This window comes from Elgaria multicarinata, chromosome 3 (assembly GCF_023053635.1).
Source record: "Elgaria multicarinata webbii isolate HBS135686 ecotype San Diego chromosome 3, rElgMul1.1.pri, whole genome shotgun sequence".
Classification (NCBI taxonomy): domain Eukaryota; kingdom Metazoa; phylum Chordata; class Lepidosauria; order Squamata; family Anguidae; genus Elgaria; species Elgaria multicarinata.
The window spans coordinates 151,683,608-151,702,902 of NC_086173.1; the positions used below are offsets into that span (position 1 = coordinate 151,683,608).

Here is a 19,295-nt window from a genome sequence, read left to right on the forward strand (position 1 = left end):
ATGGTGGTTTTAAAAAAGCAGCCATTTCTCCACTCTGGCATCGGAAGCTGTTCCATGCTTGCATAAATTATGCTAAACCACGTGCGCCTCCGCAGAAGCCCCCGCCCGTTGAACTCCGCCACGCACCGCCCCCTTTCTGTTTTCAAACTCCCTACCTCCGGGTTTTGTCCCTTTAGCCCCTCCTCTCACGTAGCGTCAGGGGCGTGGCTTCATCGCCGCCGCCGGGGTCTGGGACCCGGATGGCCGTTTAGTCGGTGCTTAGACGCCGAGGCTGCCACATCGGGCCTTAGACAAATTACAAAGCAGGGGGAGGGGGGGATATCGTAATCCGCCTCCATCCTCCGTCTAGGACTCCCTTCCGCCCTCGGGAAGCTCGTATCCGGAAAGAGCGGACCGAGCCCGATCCGACGAGGTGGGTATCGGCCTGGTTCGTCCCCAGCAAGCCTCTCTTCGAGCTCTCAGAAAGCGGTGCTGGTGCGAGGAGGGAGAATGGGTCGGGTTGAGCCGGTAGAACGTTCAGGCCTCCGCCATTTTGTCCCCTGCTTCATCCGTCTTGAGCTGTCCCTCCAAACTGAATCCGCATCCATCCGCCCCTGGGGCCTCACTCTCCGCTCCCCTGAACCAGCCCTGCCCTTCCCAGAGCGCCGCCCTTGTTGCTCCTGGTGGGTATTTGCCCCGATAGAGGATAGCTGGGCGCCCAATTGTCATCCCAAATCGAGCCGCCTACAAAGAGGTGAGAGAAGCGGGTGCTTACAGAAAGAGGTGTCCTCTTGTTTTCAGCCACCCTAAACCTGTTCCCCTCACGCCAAAACCTGCGGGGTGTGTATTTCGGGGTTGGGGGAGGACAGTAACATGCCTATCGGAGTTTAGGGCTTCAGGTGGAGTTCAGTTATGACCCCATTTTGGGGGGGGGCGCATTTTCACGGCACACCTGATATTGGGGGAGGGGGAAGAATCGCCTCCATTTGAAAGAGGTATGCTGAGGGAGGGGTGGAAAAATAAGGGTCCAGGGGCAAGAGTTGGTGTGTGTGTGTGTAAAAGAGACACCCGAGCCATTAAATCGCCCAGCAGTAACCATCTTTATGGTTGTTCAGAAATACTGAGGCTATATTTGGGGTGGGGGCCGAGATGCCAGTGAAATTGAGGCAGCAAGATGTGACTTTTCTCTTCCCCCACCCCGAATTTTATTTGATATCTTCGAAGCTTCCCAGTCAAAACCTCTGATAACATCTTAGTTGAGAGAGAAGTGGCAAAGGCTTGTTAAATGGCTTTTATTTTTTAAAGGACTGGAGGCAGAACCCAAAAAATATGGTGCTGAAATGGAGGATTCCTTTGTATTTCGCCATTATTTCCACAACATTTTTGTAGAAAGGGTGTGTGTGGGGGTGATTTGATGCTGCTGAAATCCAAAATACCACTCCCGGGGAACAGGGTGGGTGACCGGGGAGAATCACTTTTTCACCCCACCATACATGCCTTCGCTATGGTATCGACATCTGGAATACGTGATTCTGCTGGAACAAGGAGATCAAGTTAATTGAAACCCATCTGACTCTCGAGGCCTTATTTTTCAATTTATTTTTTAAAAAACACACCAAATAAACCAGAAATCAGAATCTACTAGAAATACCCAAATCTGTTGAATGAAGGGATGGATCGCTTGATTAGAAACTGTTTGATTAGAATCTGTTTTTGTTAAGGATGATAATTTTATTGCCACGGAGGTTTGCGGTTCATAGGTTAGATTTTTTTAATTTAAAAATCCATTTCTGCTTTTTAGGTTCAATCTCCCCCTCCCCAAACTTAGGAAGAGATCAAGGGGAGGTTGGGGTGGTGGAGAGGAGGTGTGGCAGGTGTTCCAATAATTTTAGGCAGCAGTAATATTTGAAGAGGGCAGCTAAACTAACCTCTTCAGTCCTTAATCTAAAACCACTCTAAATTGCAAAGATGCTGCTTCATAGGAAGAAGGACCTCCTAAATAAAAGCATTTCTGAGGTAGTCGTGAAGTTGCCGTTAATTGTGAGCTCGCATAAAAGCCCATTTTACTGCAGCTGCACTTAAAACAAAACCTGTTTATTAACTGAAGCAGGTTTGATTATGGTTTTGATCTGGCAGTGAAAATCTAGTCAAGTTAGTGCTAAAATGCCAGAATTCATGCTTGAAGGTATTTTAATTCTTTAAATCCAGTTCATAGAAAATCTGTCTGTTTAGGGAAGATAAACATCTCTCTCTGAGGGTAGTACTGAAACGAGGGGTGTGCCTTTGGTAAAAGGGAGAGTATTAGTTAATGGTAAAGCCTTGTGTTATAGCAATTCTAAACACAGAATCAATTATGGGGAGAGGAAGAGCTCTTAATGGGATCTCGAAGCATGTTTGTCCACTTTTTCTTTGGATTTTTTTTTTTTAAAAATGGCACAGCCAGAATTAATTTAGTTTAAAAGCAGATTTTGAATTTCCCAGCATTGTGGCAAGAGGGTGGGGTGATAGTGATTTGAGGGTGCTGACACACACAAAAAGGAGAGCCAATATGGCTCCCTTTTATTTCAGAACCATTGGTCTCTGAATGGGGTGATTTCCAAAATATAGGGTGTGTTTGTGCAGCAAGAAACACACACGCACACACAACACCGCTCGGAGGTACGCCCCAAAATTTTGGATAACACTGAAAACCAAAACAGCTTTTGGAAGAGTGTCTTAACTGGGTCCTTGTCAGGTTTACTGTGCACACGCAAAAAGGCACAGTGATTTCATTAAGAGGTTAGCAATGAAATGAATTGGCTAAATCTTGCATTTCTGGATAAGTGAATTTCCCATTAATTGCATGTGCTCTATATATCAAGCCCTTTTAGTGCAAATTTGCACAGTGCTGCTGATGTTTAGTTGTGAGGATGAGTGACAGTGCAGTCATCTTGGGGGTGCTCTCAGTTCCCTTTCCCCCTGTTCTTGCATAGTCCTGGATCTCGTTTTTCGCATGTTCATTTGGGGGGCAAAATGCAGGCGAGGGTTGTAAGGGTTGTAGGCATGTTGCTGATGAGGCGGCGGCTATTTGTTTCCCTGCTTGGTTCAAAACCATCCTTTAAAATGGTTGTTTGAGAAAGACAGTCTCATCTGGTGCCTTCCTGTTCTGGTGATGGAATTTAGAGGGTTTGTTTTTTCATTGAAATGCCTTCTGATTTGAGGGTTGCTCTGTGTATGTGTGTGTGTGTGTGTTTCATTTTGATAATTGAATACATATTGGTTTCTCTTGTTAACAAGGTTTCCAACTAGGAGTGTCTTCTCTGACTTTAATATCTATTCCTCGCTAATGCAGCTTTGGGATTCTGCAGATAAATTGAATATATTAATAATTTATGGTTGCTGATTCAGTATCAGGGTGGCTTTGAAATGGGGGTCTTTTTCCTCTGAATAAGCAATAAAAATCGTTAACCTGAGGTTTTAATCACTTGCATTATTTAACATGCAGATTTATAAACTCATTAAAACATGTGGATTTATAATAAATGAATAGTCAGGGCTCAAAAGGATAGTATACAATCAAAATCGAATAGGTATATTCCAGAAAGACCGTATAAATAATGGATACAAAAATATTAGCTGCTACTAGTAAGATGTGCTATTTTTAAAACTGCTATTGGCTTGTTTTTGCTCAGGTGCTGTTCTATCTGGTTGTGCAGTGTTGGGGGAATTGGACATCTTAGCTATGCATTATGTAGTGAAAGTACAAAGAGGGCTGTGTGGTATGAGATGCCTTTCCAACACGATCCTATTAAAAGCATATCAGTTTAAAATTATCTCAAAATTGGTGGTAACAGAACAAAAACAAAAAATGAATACTTTTGCCGTTTGGGTGTTAGGTGGGTGACCCATATAATTTAAATTGGGTGCTTTGCATGGTAAGCTCATACGGTAACACTAATTAACTTGTGGGGGGTGGGTAAGTTTAATAGATCAAATCATTTGCAGACATATCCACCCTGATACACCTAGGGGGCTTCTGCACAGTGAAATGGCTGATGTGCAAGTGGTTCTAGGCCTGCTCCAGCTGTGGTCAGATATTGAGGAATATTGCTGATCACCTGTCTCACAAAGGGAGCAAGGGACTGGTTTCACTGAACACTTGATCAGCACTATTGCTGATCATCTGTCTGGATGAGGGCCAGTGTTGGGGTTATGGAACAGCCCATCCTAGCAGTTACTATTTACATCTTCAGTTGACATAATGGGCATTAAACACGACATGATTTTGGGGGGTAAAATACTTAAATTCTGAAACATTTTATGAAGCATCATTGACTTGTCATCTTTAAATTAAGATATATATTTTTCTTGTCGTTAAAGAGAGGATTCCAGGAACTTCCATGACCGTTAAAGTACAACAAATTATTGATAGTGCTTATAGTGTGTATGCTGATAGGATGGCATGCTTTAGATCTTTTATTCCTACAGGATGACATTTTACAGATAGGCATGTAATTAAGTTTAATTATGATTTAAATGTTAGCGGCCTTTACTGTGACATGTGCCTGATAATGGATTAACCGCCACTAGAATCTTCAATGTATTCCTCTGTATATCAATTAACATGATGTGTCAAAGAGTCAATGGTTCTCTTTCGCGCTTCCAACCCCACCTTTTGTCGAGTTACATTTTTAGGATTGGCACTTAAAGAGCAGGGTGTACAAAGAGCAGGGCGTACAGTTTCCTTCATTGTTCTAAATATCTCTGTTTGAAAAAGGGAAGAATCAAAATATGAAATCTTATCGGGTTCAGCAGTGAATTTTGAATGGTGAATCCATTTCATAGCATTTGCTTTACTCCTAGTGGATTTTGCAGGCCCCACTTGGGATGGGGGATGATTACGTATATTATTGGCGGAAACGTTAATCATCCCATGTCAGGTGCTTAGTTCGGTTTTTGGAGTTAGTTTGGGTTTCTCGGGAGCTGCTTGAGTGTTGTGTGATACTATGCGCCCGGGGTGTGTCTTTGAGTAGCGCTACCACATGGGGAAGCCAGTCACATCATTTCCTCCCACAAAACTGGCACCCCGTGGTGTGTGGATTTGACTGTGCTGTTCAAATGCACGCTCCTTCCGCATGCTCCTTCCGCACTAAGCTGGTAGACTTTCCTATGTTCAGAGTTAGTTTTTCCAAATATGAAATTCTGGAGAAAAACGAGTCGTCACCTTCATGCCTTCCTTGGGCGCACCCAGAGGTGTTGAGCTAGTCACCCGTTTAAAAGCTTAATGCTGGGTTAGGTGAACTGATCCAGCAAAATAACGTTCCTGTATGGTCATTGCATAATTAGGCAGAAGTGCGTGTAGTTTTGAAATGGGGTGGATACATTTCACCCTAACAGGGTTTTAAAAGAACTTGGGTCATGTTCTCACAATTTCTTTGACTAGATCCCCAGCTGCTGATAGGCTTCTTGTACAAAGTTGATTTTGAAACTGAAGCTCTAGCATAGGAATGGGCCACTTCATTTCTGTTTAGGGTTGTGTTGACTGTATGCCAGCTGTGAACAGGGCCAGAGCTGCCATTACCCCTCCCTCTTAAGATCTTCACCACCCCACGCAGTTTGGCTCAGTTCACATGACACGGCCAGCTGAGTGCGTGTCATTTTGAATCTGCAACCCTGAGCAGGGGTTGCCATGTCATGCAAACCCAGCCATCAAGGGTTATGCGAGGGTTGTTTAACCCGTAAATAGCCCTCAGTGGAAGGGTTGCGCAACATGACAAAATGTCACCTGCACACGCCGTGGCTCATTGTGAGTTAAGGAACCCGAATCAGCCAGCTGTGCCAGTTTAACCAGGTCACTCTCTTTCCCTCAAGAATCTTGAGAGAGAAAAAGGTTGGAGCTAAGGTTGGAGAACTTAAGCGAGATCATCTCTCTGTTTCTAACACTCACATACTCTGTCCATTTCCTCTCCCCCCTCTCTCTCACACACATCCATCCTGCCTTATTTCTCCCCCCCCCCATATTTTTGCCTCCATTTTTGCCCCGCTTCCTTCCTCCACCCCCCAGCTTCAAGGCTCGCCGCCTCATCTGGCACCACTGGCCTACATCCATCTAGCTGCTGTCTTGAGTAGGAAAAGAGAGACTGGCAGGCCGGTGCACCCACGAACCTGGAGGCCCAATGATGGAGTGCAGCAGTTAAAAGCAGCATAGCGTCCTTTGGGAAGATGCTCTAGCCACCACACTCTGGTTGGGTCTCGAAGCTCATGTGTTTGCCTGCCTGTTGGCACCTCCCTTGTTCACAAGGCACTTGTAGCCGCTAAAACTGGAAGGAATGGGGGAGTCAGTGGGAGCCACATAAAATAAGGCTGAGAGCTGCATGCACGCGGTGGGTTGCTCATCTCTAACCTAGAGAAGGGGCAGCCAAAAGGTAGAATAGGGTAGATCCTGGAGTGATCTGAAGTCTCTGAATCCCAGTACTTAAATGAGAGGCAAGGAAAAGTGCAAGAGGGGGGGAATCTGGCATGGCAGGCCTTATGCTAATTGCTTAGCCTGAAGGCTCAGTCTCCCTCATCTGTAAAATAGGAGTACTAATTGGCTGAGTCCAAATGTTGTGATTACTAATAAGAACCTAAGAAGAGCCCTGCTGGATGAGACCGAGGCTCCATCTAGTCCAGCACTCTGTTCACACAGTGGCCAACCAGCCGTCGGCCAGAGACCAACAAAGCAGGACATGGTGCAACCGCACCCTCCCACCCATGTTCCCCAGCGACTGGTGCACACAAGCTTACTGCCTCGGAGGTAGCACTTAGCTGTCAGGGCTAGTAGCCATTACTAATATATAACCAACCATTGGCAAGTTCGTCTTAGCTACAGCCTAGCAAAATTTCCAATGAAAGGGTGGCCCATTTGGAATGGCAATCAGCACTGTCCCCCAACACATACTGGGTTGAATCCAGAATCTGCCTTCTGTCAGAGGAAGGTCCCTGATTTGGGGGGGATCCTGCCTCACCCCGACACCACACCTCACCCCATTTAGCAACGTCCCCTAACTCTGTGGAACATTTCCAGGGAGCTGGAGGAGCTGCTGTGGGACAGAGGGAGCCGGGAAATCTATTTCCACCAGCACAGTTGACCCAGTGCAACTCTAGATCCAACCCACTGAATTTCAGGTTAAGCATACATCAGCCTGCTTTTATGACTTTGTATTGTGAGGAGTGAAATACGTTACACTGCCTACATTATCTGTATCTTTACCAACCGCCTTTGCAATAGTGCATTCTTTCTGCCCACCTTGTAATGTTCTAAACATGTAGTCCAGAGTTTGTTTGATCATGAGCTAAAAAAAAAAACCCTCAAGATTGACTAGTTTGAGTCCTTAATTTGCCCTCCCAATCGTTGCTGATGGGTGACACTGAGAATTGGGCCTGTACCTTATCTGGCTAGGCCGTATCCTGCATTTTTTTCTTGGTGCCACTGCATTGAGATAAAGTGCTGGATAAGCAGGATTGAACATTAGGAATTGGCTTTTCTGTAAATAGATTACTGTTTGGTGTGCATGGTTTACTCAGTGTGATATTTAAATTCTTGTGAAAGGCGGTTATTCCTACAACAGTAGCAGGCAAAATAAGGGAAATGCAAAGACCAAGGGCTTGTGTAAGGCAAAGGAGGTCTGCCAAGTGGATGCTTTCAAACTGCCTAACCACCATGAGGACTAATAACTTGTTTACATAAAAGCTCAGAATTCGACGGATCTGGATTCTGTGCAAAGTTTTCACCCAGCCGGAGACCGGAGGTTAGGAAGGAGGAATACGGAACTGTGAAAGGTGCAGAAGCTCTAGCTTGGAGTTCGCTTGTAAGTGTCAGGGGTAGCAGCTGACATGAGACCGCTTCCATGTTAATTAACAATGCTTTCCTTTTGGGGAGTGGTTTTGTTTGCTCTTCTGTAATGGGTAGTTCAGTTGCAAAAGGTAAGCAAAGCCCCGTCTGTCAGCCGGAGGCTCCCTGCTAACCTTCTAGGCTTAAGCTAGGCTAAATGGACATCTTCTTTTGGCATATGTAGTTAAAATGCTTATGCTCCAGCTTTTTTAAAAAACCAAAATCAGGACAGCTTCTAGTAACTGTGTGTGTGTGTGTGTGTGTAAAACATTAAAATCACCAATACATAGTTCAAGAAATTGAGACACTTAATGACTAACAGCCTTTCCATTTGGCAAAAACAGCCGGTCTTAAACATAACTCTGCCTGCCTTTTGTAACTGTCGCATCACTCATATGATGCCATGTCAGGGTAATGAGCCAATGCAGCTCCATAAGGCAGCCAGATCCTGTTCAACTGTAAGTGTGGGACTTGCTCCAGTAGCCGCAAAATAATTGTTCTGTGGCTGGGGTGTTGCCCACCCCAAACAGCAGATCACTTTAATCTGGGTATGGTTTCCTAGTAGTGAGTGCAATTGACTCTTGCACCGTTCATGAAGGAAGAAGAGCTGCTCTCTCCTGTTGAGGACTTTGTGAAGAACTTCTTGGTCATCTCTGGAGAGTGGCCTTTATTTCTTCCATAGCCTGCCATAGATGTGAAGTCAGAGAAGACACGGAGATAATATTGTCTCTCTGGCCCTGCAAACTGAGATCTTAATAAACAACAGAGGCTGCAGCCAGAAATGAGAAGCTCATGTAATTTCTTTAGAATGTCCTTCTCAGGAGGAAGGCTGTAAGTTCATGGAGTAGCTGCTCCCCAACCTCGCTGGCCAGTGAGTTCTGTTGCAAATAATTGAATCTGTACCCCCAAACCTAATGTGTCTGTGCCTGTTATGCTTTTCAATAAGCCTGACTTCTGTATAGTCCCAGACTACTCCCCCCTTCTTTGTCCTTGCTAGGGGAAGGGCCGTAGCTCGTTAGTGGAGTACATGGTTTGCGTGCAGAAGGTCCTCTAGCTCAGTTCTTGGATAGAGGCTTGAATAGATCTTTGTCTGTGATCTCCCGCCAGGCAGACCTGCGTTAGAGTGCAGTGGCTTGGCTCTGTCTAACGCAGATGTGTATATTAAGCCTGAATTCAGTTCAGGTAGGAACCGGGTGGGAAGACCTCTGCCTGAGATCTTGGAGGGCCACTGGTAAGAGTAGGTGCTTGGTTCTGGCCCCGTTCAGAAGACACTGTGAAGAGCCCTATGAGGAGAGACTGAAAGAACTGGGCATGTTTAGCCTGGAGAAGAGAAGATTGAGGGGAGACATGATAGCACTCTTCAAATCCTTAAAAGGTTGTCACACAGAGGAGGGCCAGGATCTCTTCTCGATCCTCCCAGAGTGCAGGACACGGAATAATGGACTCAAATTAAAGGAAGCCAGATTCCAGCTGGACATCAGGAAAAACTTCCTGACTGTTAGAGCAGTGCGACAATGGAATCAGTTGCCTAGGGAGGTTGTGGGCTCTCCCACACTAGAGGCCTTCAAGAGGCAGCTGGACAACCATCTGTCAGGGATGCTTTAGGGTGGATTCCTGCATTGAGCAGGGGGGTGGACTCGATGGCCTTGTAGGCCCCTTCCAACTCTGCTATTCTATGATTCTATGACACCTTAATCCATGGCTTTAACCACGGTGGTTAAGCCAGAAAGCCAGGCCATGTTCAGAAGACACTTTAAAGCACAGCTTTAACCATGGTTTAAGGTGTCTTCTGCACATGGCCCAGCTTTCTGGCTTAACCACCATAGTTAAAGCTGTGCTTTAAGGTGTCTTCTGAATGAGTCCCTTATCTCAGGCATAAGGACCTAAGAAGAGCCCTGCTGGGTCAGACCAAGGGTCCATCTAGTCCAGCATTCTCTTCGCACAGTGGCCAACCAGCTGTCAGCCAGGGACCCACCAGCAGGACATGAGTGCAACAGCACCCTCCCTCACATGTCCCCCAGTAACTGGTGTACATAGGCTTACTGCCTCCGATACTGGAGGCAGGACATAGCATAGCCATCAGCAGCTTCATAGGTTCCTTACCCCAAATGCATACCGAGTAATAAAAATGGTTGCTGTTGGGAGTCGTTTTGTCGCTGCCTCCTGCGAGGTGAAAGTTGGAAGCCAGACAGGCTCCCATCCTTGCCTGCCCTTCATCCTGCACCTGACACTTGAGACCTTGCGCCTCAGTTCATGTCAGCTTCCCTGATCCTGACTTCAGAGTGCAAACCAAGGGCAGGCCCTTAAAGAGAGACTTCAGAAATGGCCGCTAGATTACTTTAAATGATTCGTTACCTGTCCAGGATGGCTTTTTTAAAAATCAGTGGTATATGTCATTAAAAAAAAAAACCTTCAGAAAATGACAACTGAACTAAATAGAAGCAAACATTTTTTATTTATTTATTTCACTTATATACCGCTCCCATAGCCGGGGCTCTCTGGGCGGTTTACAGAAATTCTAAAATTAAGTTAAAAGTGAGTATACAAAATTTAAAACTCTAAAACACAGAACATACACACATAAAGCATTAAAAACCGTTAAAAAACTAAACATGTGGGTGATTAGGATGTGCCGCCATATGCCTGGGCAAATGTTTTATATATATTATTTAATTCAATTCATGATGCTCACCAAAAATAATGATTTTAAAAAAAATTCGTTGGGGAAATACTTGATTTCTGAGGCAAGCATTATAGGTGTGTGATTGATCATGTTTGTTGTTCTGGGAGATTATGAATATTTATGCCTGCCATCCAATCAGCTTGGACGTTTACTTTCCATCTTATGCCTTTCTTTAATTTCATCTCTATATGCTGCCTTGGCACAGCCATGGCTCTACCTGCTTGCATAAGAGCAACATCATGTGAAAAATGTGGTATCATAGGCAGGGAAGTTTGTATTCTCCTTTTGGCTGAGTATGGTAGAAATATTGTGGCCGGCTATCCCTTTATTACCAGGATTTGTGGCATTTGGGGGCTGTTCAGTTACTTGCTAATTCAGTTACATCTTGGTGGGGTTTGAAGATTTTATGGCCAATAGCTGGATCTTAAGTGCAAATCTAGATCATTTCATTGTTACATTATGAGATGGGAGCTGTTTCCTGTAGCTGGGACCTGGCTAGCTGGCTTGGGGCAGAGAATGGGATCGCGGGAGGATTGTCTTCAGTTTGCGTCTCAGCATTGGGGATGTGTAGCACTATTTCTAGGGCCAGTAAATAAAACCCTGGTGCCTTTAGTTTTAGCTTACCTTGCTAGTTTTAGCCAGCATTCATTTCCAAGCATGAAACCATGCCTTGTGGTGTTGAACCTTGTCACAGTTGAAGAAATCCTGTTTACTAAGGCTGAGATGAGATTTCCACTGCAAACCCATCAAGCCCATGTACCTATTCTCTCTCTCTCTCTCTCTCTCTCTCTCTCTCTCTCTCTCTCTCTGTTGTAAGTTCAACCTAAGAGTTAAACTGAGAGAGTCCAAATTCCTAGAATTAAAAAGAAATGGGAACATTCAGATCCTTCCCCGTCCCCTCCCCATGAGGAAGTAGCTTTTTATTTCCCTGCCTGTCGCATCAGAGGCTGCTGCTGAGCTCTGGTGAGTGCAAAGTGTTTTGGGGTGAAGGGGAGCCCGTGGGTGGGTGGGTGAGAAACGTAAGCCAGAGTAGTGAGAAGCCCAGCTTCTTCTGCAGGGAGAAGCCCCGCTGTTAGCCAGAATCAGGCACTCCTTGCTGTGATGCATCTCATGTAATGGTTTGCACAGGGAACAAGTGGTTGGCTTTGCAGCGCTCAGAGGGCTGGACTAGATGACCTCCAAAGTCCTTTCAAACTCTGTGGTTCTTCTCTGAGGCTCTGTGAGGGTCATGGTGTGCCACACAGACCTGTCTCTCCACTTCCTCTGTGTGGGTGTCAAGGGGGAAAGTAAGAGTGCTTTTAATTAATCATGGGTGTGTATGTGTTGAAGAAAGGGACTCCTTAAATCCTAAACCATCCAGGACAGATGTTGCTAATCCTGCTTATAGATAGGATTCGGTTTTTGGCTGATCCAAACATAGTTGGCCAGTCAGATATTGTCTAGCTGTTTAAAGTATTAATCTAGTAGGACTAAAATGGAGAGAGAGGTTTACGTTCGTTACCTCTCCCCCAAATGTCCAAGTAGAACTTTATTAATAGTTAGGAAACAGAAACTAAATTTTTAGCTACTGTGATTAGTTGTTTACAGCTAACAGTGTCATGCCAATATAAGTCAAGAGGTCGAGGAGTTCTTGGCGTTTTAATTGGAACTCTGGTGGGAGGGGGAAATCGCTCCGCAACTTCAGACAAAACACATAGCAACAGTCACTTTAGCCCAGACCTCCCCAACCTGGTGCCCTCACGGTGCATTGAAGTACAACCCCCATCATATGGTAGGAGCTGTAATCCAATGCGTCTAGAGGGCACCAGGTTGGGGGAGGCTGCTGTAGCTTTCCAGTGCAATCGTTATGGGTGGTTAGATGCTTGCTCTTCAGTGGGACATATATGTGGGCACACAAAGCTGGTGAGGCACCCCCTCCTGTATTTACTCTCAAAATAAAAATAAAAAAGCTTGGTGGTCAGTTGACCCGCACCCCAACTTGTATATAGTTCTGATCAGCCTTCCAAATTAGTTGCTAAAGGCATAGAATCATAGAATAGCAGAGTTGGAAGGGGCCTGCAAGGCCGTCGAGTCCAACCCCCTGCTCAAAGCAGGAATCCACCCTAAAGCATCCCTGACAGATGCTTGTCCAGCTGCCTCTTGAAGGCCTCTAGTGTGGGAGAGCCCACAACCTCCCTGGGTCACTGGTTCCATTGTCGTACTGCTCTAACTGTCAGGAAGTTTTTCCTGATGTCCAAGCATGGTCAACCCTCCCCAGCATCTCCAACCTGGCTGCTCCCCTTCACCAACAGGGGGAGTTGGCCGTAGCTCCCATTGATGGTGCTTTCCTGAAGCGGGTGTGAAAAGACGCCCGTCTCCACATGACTAGTCTGGACAATACGTTGGGCTTGTACAGGAAAGAGCCTGTCAGCTGGCTCTTGACAACGGCAGGCTGCCGATCGAGGAAGGAAGGAAGGAAGGAAGGATAGAGCCTGGCAGTGAGAGTTTTCTTCCCTCTTAAACCACCCCCACCTCCCCTCCTCATCCAGCACAGGCCACGTTTCGCGGGGAGCCAGGAGGAACCATCGTACTCAATGACCTTACAGCGCAATGTCAGATCGTTTGGGGCAAACAGCAAAGGGGAAGGATGGAAAAAAGTATTCGTCGCTCAACCTGTTTGAAACGTACAAGGGCAAGTCCTTAGAGATCCAGAAACCCACAGGTAAAGCGTCCAGGGTTGCGGGGTAGGGTGGGGGTGGGGGTGGGGGTGGGGGTGGGGGTGGGCGGCTTCTTCCCAGCACCCGTTCTCAAAGGAGGAGGCAGTTGCCGTGATGATCCTGCTTTGTCTCTGATGCCCTCCTGATGGCACTCGCAGCGCCCTGAGCAGCTTGCCCTCCCCATTCAGCTCATCCGAAACGGCCCTCGTGCGGCTTGGGACGACAGCTATCAGTCGTGGCCCTGGGCCTGTGAGGGGTGTTGTGCTGCAGAACGGGGGGGGACTGTGCAAACGTCACAGCAGCCTTCCGGGGCCACGTCTAACCCCCTGCTCTCCCCCCCCCCACCTTCCCTACAGTCGCTCCCCGCCATGGCTTGCAGAGTCTCGGTAAGGTTGCCATCGCCCGGCGCATGCCACCCCCTGCGAACCTGCCGAGCTTAAAAGCGGAGAACAAAGGCAATGACCCCAACGTCTCACTAGTGCCGAAAGACGGGACAGGATGGGCAAGCAAGCAGGAACAGCCAGACCCAAAGAGGTGAGGGGGCAGCAGGAGGGGCGCCGCGGCTTATGAGGAGTGCCCTTTCGAGTTTGACTGTTGCCTTCACGCGCTCCCTTTTCTTTTGCCTCCAGTACCGATGCCTCGACAGCTCAGCCGCCGGAATCGCCGTCACCGCCGGCTTCACAGACGTCTGCCTCAAACCCACCGAAACGACCCCCAACAACCCCCGAGGTAAATCTGGGGCAAGAGTGTGGGAGCTGGAGGTACCCAGCTAGAACCTCTCCTCTTCCTCTAGGCGGTTGTGCGTATTTCAGTTCCATCCTAGTAGGTCTCCTACGGAGGATGGGTCCTTCGCTTCAGCCTCTGACCTCCAAGATGTCCCTCACTCTGTCCCAGTTTGGCCCTAGCAGCCGCCCCCGTTTTCTCTACTTCTCACCATTCAATATGCCACATATGGGCCCTCTCCTTTCCACCCAGTAGGAAACAGGATCTTGTCAACAGACCAACGGCCAGGGCTGGAGTAGGAGGCACCACTCACGTACGACGGTCTTTTCCCTGTCTGAACGGGTGCAGCTTCTGGCATTAGGTGCACTACAATTCCTCCCTGGAGGCCCGGGTTTTGCCATTGGAACGGATGCATAGCTTTGTGCAATGCTGTTAGCGAAGCTTGTGCTGAATCCTGGACTTTATTATGGCAGTGATCTCGTTTGGGCATAACGGTCATCTGTGATCTGGCGTTACGTGCACGAGCTTTGGGCTCAGATTCCCCCGACTCCTCCAGCACAGCCACGAGCGCTTCTGTTTTTCAATTCACCCTCATTTATCTCTAAACCCGAGACGGTGAACTCTGACGTAGGGAAAGGTTTCTCAAAGCGTGCCGGCCCTGGTACGCAGTTCCTTGGAGCGTGTCTCCCTCTGCCCTGCCCTCCCCCACCCCCACACCTTTCCAGCTTGGAGCAGGAAAGGCCTAATAAGGGAAAAGAGTTAAATACCACTTCCCAGAGTCACAGGGAGCACCGGGTTCTGCTTCCCAAGGGTGCTTTTTCTCTGTTCCTGCCGCTAGTTGGAAGCCTCACCCATCTCACTCCCACTCAGAGCCTGCTGGGCAGTTGGAGCTCCAGCCGGCTAGTGGGTGTGTAGGTCGGAAAAGCTGGCAGTGGGGAACTCTGATTACTGGACTCTCCTAATCGAACCACAGTGTCTGGAGGAGGAGATTACTCTTCCTTCAAGGTTTGTGTTGGCAGGAAGATGAGAGAGCCGTGTGAAGCCATTAGGAACTACAGCAAGCTGCGTCTTCCACGTGCATCCGCCCCTTCAGGCAGTCGGAAGGGTGCTGGGGCAGAACGTTAAGCAGGTTGGGGGGGAGTTGTTGTTCTGCATGTCGGGAGGGGGGGGGCATCACACCTCCCTCTGCTGCCATCCGGTGTTGGAGCTTTGGGCCTTTGGAGGAACGTTTGAGCCGGGGTTTATCCTTCTAACCAAGCACGTGCAGGCTGCTTTTCTACAGTTCTTCTCTCCCCACCAACTGGAGTCCCGATTGCAGCTTGATCCTAGGCACGCTTGTTTCTTCAGGAGTAACATCCATCGTAGTCACATTGATTGGGGGACATTAGGCAGAGTGAGGCTGCTCTGCTCAGAGCCTCCCATCTTAATTTTTAGCCCTCTCTAGCAGACACTGGTGATAGAAAGTTCGGGAACCCCTGGCTTATTAGCCAGGATGGTAAATCATGGTTTGAAGTTGACTTTGCTTTCCTAAACCAAAGGTAATACTAATCACGTTTTGCCTGAGTTCAGACATAGCGGGCCCATTCAGAAGACACCTTAAGCCATGGCTTTAACCGCAGTGGTTAAGCCAGAAAGACAGGCCGTGTTCAGAAGACACCTTAAACCACAGCTTTAACCATGGCGAATAAGGCTTTTTGCTTTATTCGCCATGGTTGAAGCCATGGTTTAAAGTGTTTTCTGAACACAGCCTGGCTTTCTGGCTTAACCACTGCGGTTAAAGCCATGGTTTAAGGTGTCTTCTGAACGAGGCCAGTGATTAACTCTGGTTAGCTAAAAACAGAAGCAAACATTTCTGATCTCCTTGCAGCAGTGCCAGGAGCGAGGAAGTAGGAACTTCTGGACCTCTGAGGCTCATTCATGTGGCACCAAACAAAAGTTTAGCATTGTGTCCAAATGTTTGTGTGAATAATTGCACAGCAAGGGGCAAGGATGCCTCAGTTATGCCCCCCAACCAGCTATAAGCCTCACCCTGCCATGTGTTCTGAGCCACTCTCATGTTCTGTTCAACCACGAGTTCCAGACATCGTTTGATTTTAAACAAATTGATGTAGTTGTCTAGATTCTGTCAAAGTTCTCAAGAAGGTAGCCAGCAGGCAGGTCTGTTGCTTAGCTTTGACCTACTTCCCCTCTTCTTTCAGAATCCCCCTACAGTACCAAGCGGGGTAAAGTCCTGGGCACAGGCCAGCGTTACCCATGGAGCGCAAGGAGATGGTAAGTGGTGCCCCAACTCAAGTTGTGTAAAGCTGGGAATTCAGGCATAGGGAAAGATGTGGTGATGGCCACCAATTTGGGTGGCTTCAAAAGGGGGTTGGATAAATTCCTGGAGGAGAAGGCTATCAATGGCTACTAGCCCTAATGGCTATGTGCTTCCTCCAGTATCCGAGGCAGTAAGCCTGTGTGCACCAGTTGCTGGGGAACATGGGTGGGAGGGTACTGTTGCACCCGTGTCCTGCTTGTGGGGCCCTGGTCGAGAACTGGTTGGCCCCTGCATGAACAGAGTGCTGGACTAGATGGAGCCTTGGTCTGATCCAGCAGGACCCTTCTTATGTTCTTAAAGGTTAAAGGATACATCATAAGGAGTGGTTCTCCCCCACCTGCACCTGCCCCTGTCCTTGTGATCCTTGCAAGGGTCCTGTTCTAGATCAAGCTCAAGAGCCTGCCTGTTGTCAGGGTGAGGGCCTTGTATTGGCCCTCCTCCGTTCACTCAGTAGTTTGTCCTGAGCTGTGGGTTATGAGTCTAGGTGTCCACTAGAGGGCAGGGCAGTGCCAAAGTGACACGTTCAGAGGGGCTGTAGTCCCTGTTCCGTCCATCATCCGTCTCCAAAATCTTGGACTGCCCCCTTCCGGAGAAGCAGAACAGTCCTCCAGAGGCATAGAGGCCGGCTTGTAATGGGACCTCCTTTCTCTGATGCCAAGGTGGAAAGGGATCAAGCCTACTGTCGCGATTCTCTCGCGAGGAATTTCCGACCCTGCAGGCGGCTGGCGACCAGGACAAAGTTGGCAAAGAAAAGGACACTACCGATGCGTCGTATGGGCCCGGACCAAACCTCCGCCCCCAAAGTGAGTGGCATGGCTTGAACGGCAGCTGAGCCTCAGCTCTGGGGCGGGGCAGGGGGGCGCATCCCTTCCAATGCAATCCAGGGGTGCGTCGTCCTTAACTCTTCTTCCCATTCTCTTCCCCCCCCCCCAAAAAAAAATCTCTTGCAGACGCAACCAGTTGGCGGGATGGAGGCGGGCGGGGCACTGACGGGGAGCTGGTGCCTGAGGATGGACGGGCCGTGGTCGGCATGCAGCCCAACGTCCCGCCTCAGTTCCCTCCCTACCGGGGGATGATGCCGCCATTTGTAAGTATGAGAGGTAGCTCGTGTTAAGAGAGCTGGGGAAATTGGGAAACTCGCCTGTAACCCCCTTCCTCCTCTGCCCCGCTGCAGATGTATCCCCCGTACCTCCCGTTCCCGCCTCCCTATGGGCCACAGGGACCGTACCGCTACCCCACAGCAGAGGCGCAGAGGTAAGTAGAAGGAAGGTGGGCTGAATGCGTGAGGGCGCAACGTGGTCTGGGCAGCAGGGTGTACGGAGGGCTGGAGCCTGGGGGAGGAAGGAGGACTGTGCTCTGGCAGGAGGCTGGAGCCTGCGGGGGTGACAGGGATAAAGGAGCCAGAAGATGTGGGTTCTTCGTGGGAGTGTATTGGGGTCCAGAAAGAGGATTCTGAAGTGGTTTTCCTCCATTGGACTGAAGGGCTTGTTTTGAGCCTCTCCAAGAGTCATTTAGACCCCTGAAGGGCCAGGGTGTGGACAGAGTTCATATGCTGCAAAGGCAAATCAGTGGGTCCAGGCAGGTCAAGGGGAGCAGGAAATGTCGTCTGTGGAACGGTAGACGCCCTTGAGGGGCAGCCGTCCCTTCTCTCCTCCCATGCAAAAGTAAAAGGCGGATGACGCCGTTGGTCTCTCATCAGTGGACACCACAGATGTTCGTTGGTGGGGGACCCGTTGAAGCTGCTTCGGAACCAAGAATGCCAACAGCTGCCGGCTGGTTTCAACGGAGCGTCTTCTGTGCGCGGCGCGACATGGCCTGGCAGCCACTGCGCCGTGGGACTCTAGACTTGCCTTCCCCAACCTGGTGCCCCCTCCAGATAGTTTGGATGTCAGCTCCTAGCATTCATGACCATGCCGGCTGCAGTTGGTCGGAGTTGACATCCCAAAGACCTGAAGCCCATCGGGTTGGGGAAGGCTGCTCTGAACGGTGTCTCCCCACCTCATGTGACTAATACTCCAGCTGTCCGTCCTGTGAGCTCATGCAAAAAAAATCCAAATGGGCAAGTTGAACGGGGTGGGTGGGGGCTCAGCAATACTACAAACGAGAAGGATCTTGGAATTGTAGATCGCAAGCTGAATATGAGCCAACAGTGCGATATGGCTGCAAGAAAGGCCAATGCTATTTTGGGCTGCATTAATAGAAGTAGAGCTTCCAAATCACGTGAGGTACTGGTTCCTCTCTATTCGGCCCTGGTTAGGCCTCATCTAGAGTATTGCGTCCAGTTCTGGGCTCCACAATTCAAGAAGGACGCAGACAAGCTGGAGCGTGTTCAGAGGGGGGCAACCAGGATGGTCAGGGGTCTGGAAACAAAGCCCTATGAAGAGAGACTGAAAGAACTGGGCCTGTTTAGCCTGGAGAAGAGAAGATTGAGGGGAGACGTGACAGCACTCTTCAAATACTTAAAAGGTTGTCACACAGAGGAGGGCCAGGATCTCTTCTCAATCCTCCCAGAGTGCAGGACATGGAATAATGGGCTCAAGTTAAAGGAAGCCAGATTCCATCTGGACATCAGGAAAAACTTCCTGACTGTTAGAGCAGTGTGACGGTGGAATCAGTTACCTAGGGAGGTTGTGGGCTCTCCCACACTAGAGGCCTTCAAGAGGCAGCTGGACAGCCATCTGTCAGGGATGCTTTAGGGTGGATTCCTGCATTGAGCAGGGGGTTGGACTCGATGGCCTTATAGGCCCCTTCCAACTCCGCTATTCTATGATTCTATGACTTCTGTAGGCAGATCCTGCTCCATAACGCCTGATCCTTTGGCCCCACTAAGGCAGGAGTGGCAGCTTGTAGGACAAAACATTTGGAGGGCCACAGCTCCCATCATCCTGCACCATTGGCGATGCTGACTAGGGCTGATGGGAGATGTAGGCAAACGGATCTAGAGAGCCACATCCCTGGTCTGAGGGGTTACAGCAGCAACTTTTGGCTGGATAGGAGGATGTGGCAGAGGTGCAGCTTCTGCTAATTGCTCTCCTGCTATTTTCT

General features: G+C 48.6%; 1 protein-coding gene across 3 annotated transcripts in view; it reads left to right on the top strand.

Annotated features, from left to right (window-relative positions):
• The first annotated feature begins 205 nt into the window (after positions 1–205).
• PRRC2A (proline rich coiled-coil 2A) overlaps positions 206–19,295 on the top strand; it is a 38,210-nt gene continuing 19,120 nt past the window's right edge. For 2 of the 3 annotated variants that reach the window (XM_063122363.1, XM_063122366.1), the window contains exons 1-8: positions 206–412; positions 13,043–13,215; positions 13,567–13,744; positions 13,840–13,939; positions 16,132–16,204; positions 16,910–17,053; positions 17,201–17,337; positions 17,425–17,504. In XM_063122363.1, the coding sequence (XP_062978433.1) occupies positions 13,104–13,215; positions 13,567–13,744; positions 13,840–13,939; positions 16,132–16,204; positions 16,910–17,053; positions 17,201–17,337; positions 17,425–17,504 (824 nt within the window). In that variant the 5' untranslated portion in view covers positions 206–412; positions 13,043–13,103. The remainder of the gene's footprint in view (positions 413–13,042; positions 13,216–13,566; positions 13,745–13,839; positions 13,940–16,131; positions 16,205–16,909; positions 17,054–17,200; positions 17,338–17,424; positions 17,505–19,295) is intronic. The other variant, XM_063122364.1, reaches the window with a different exon arrangement.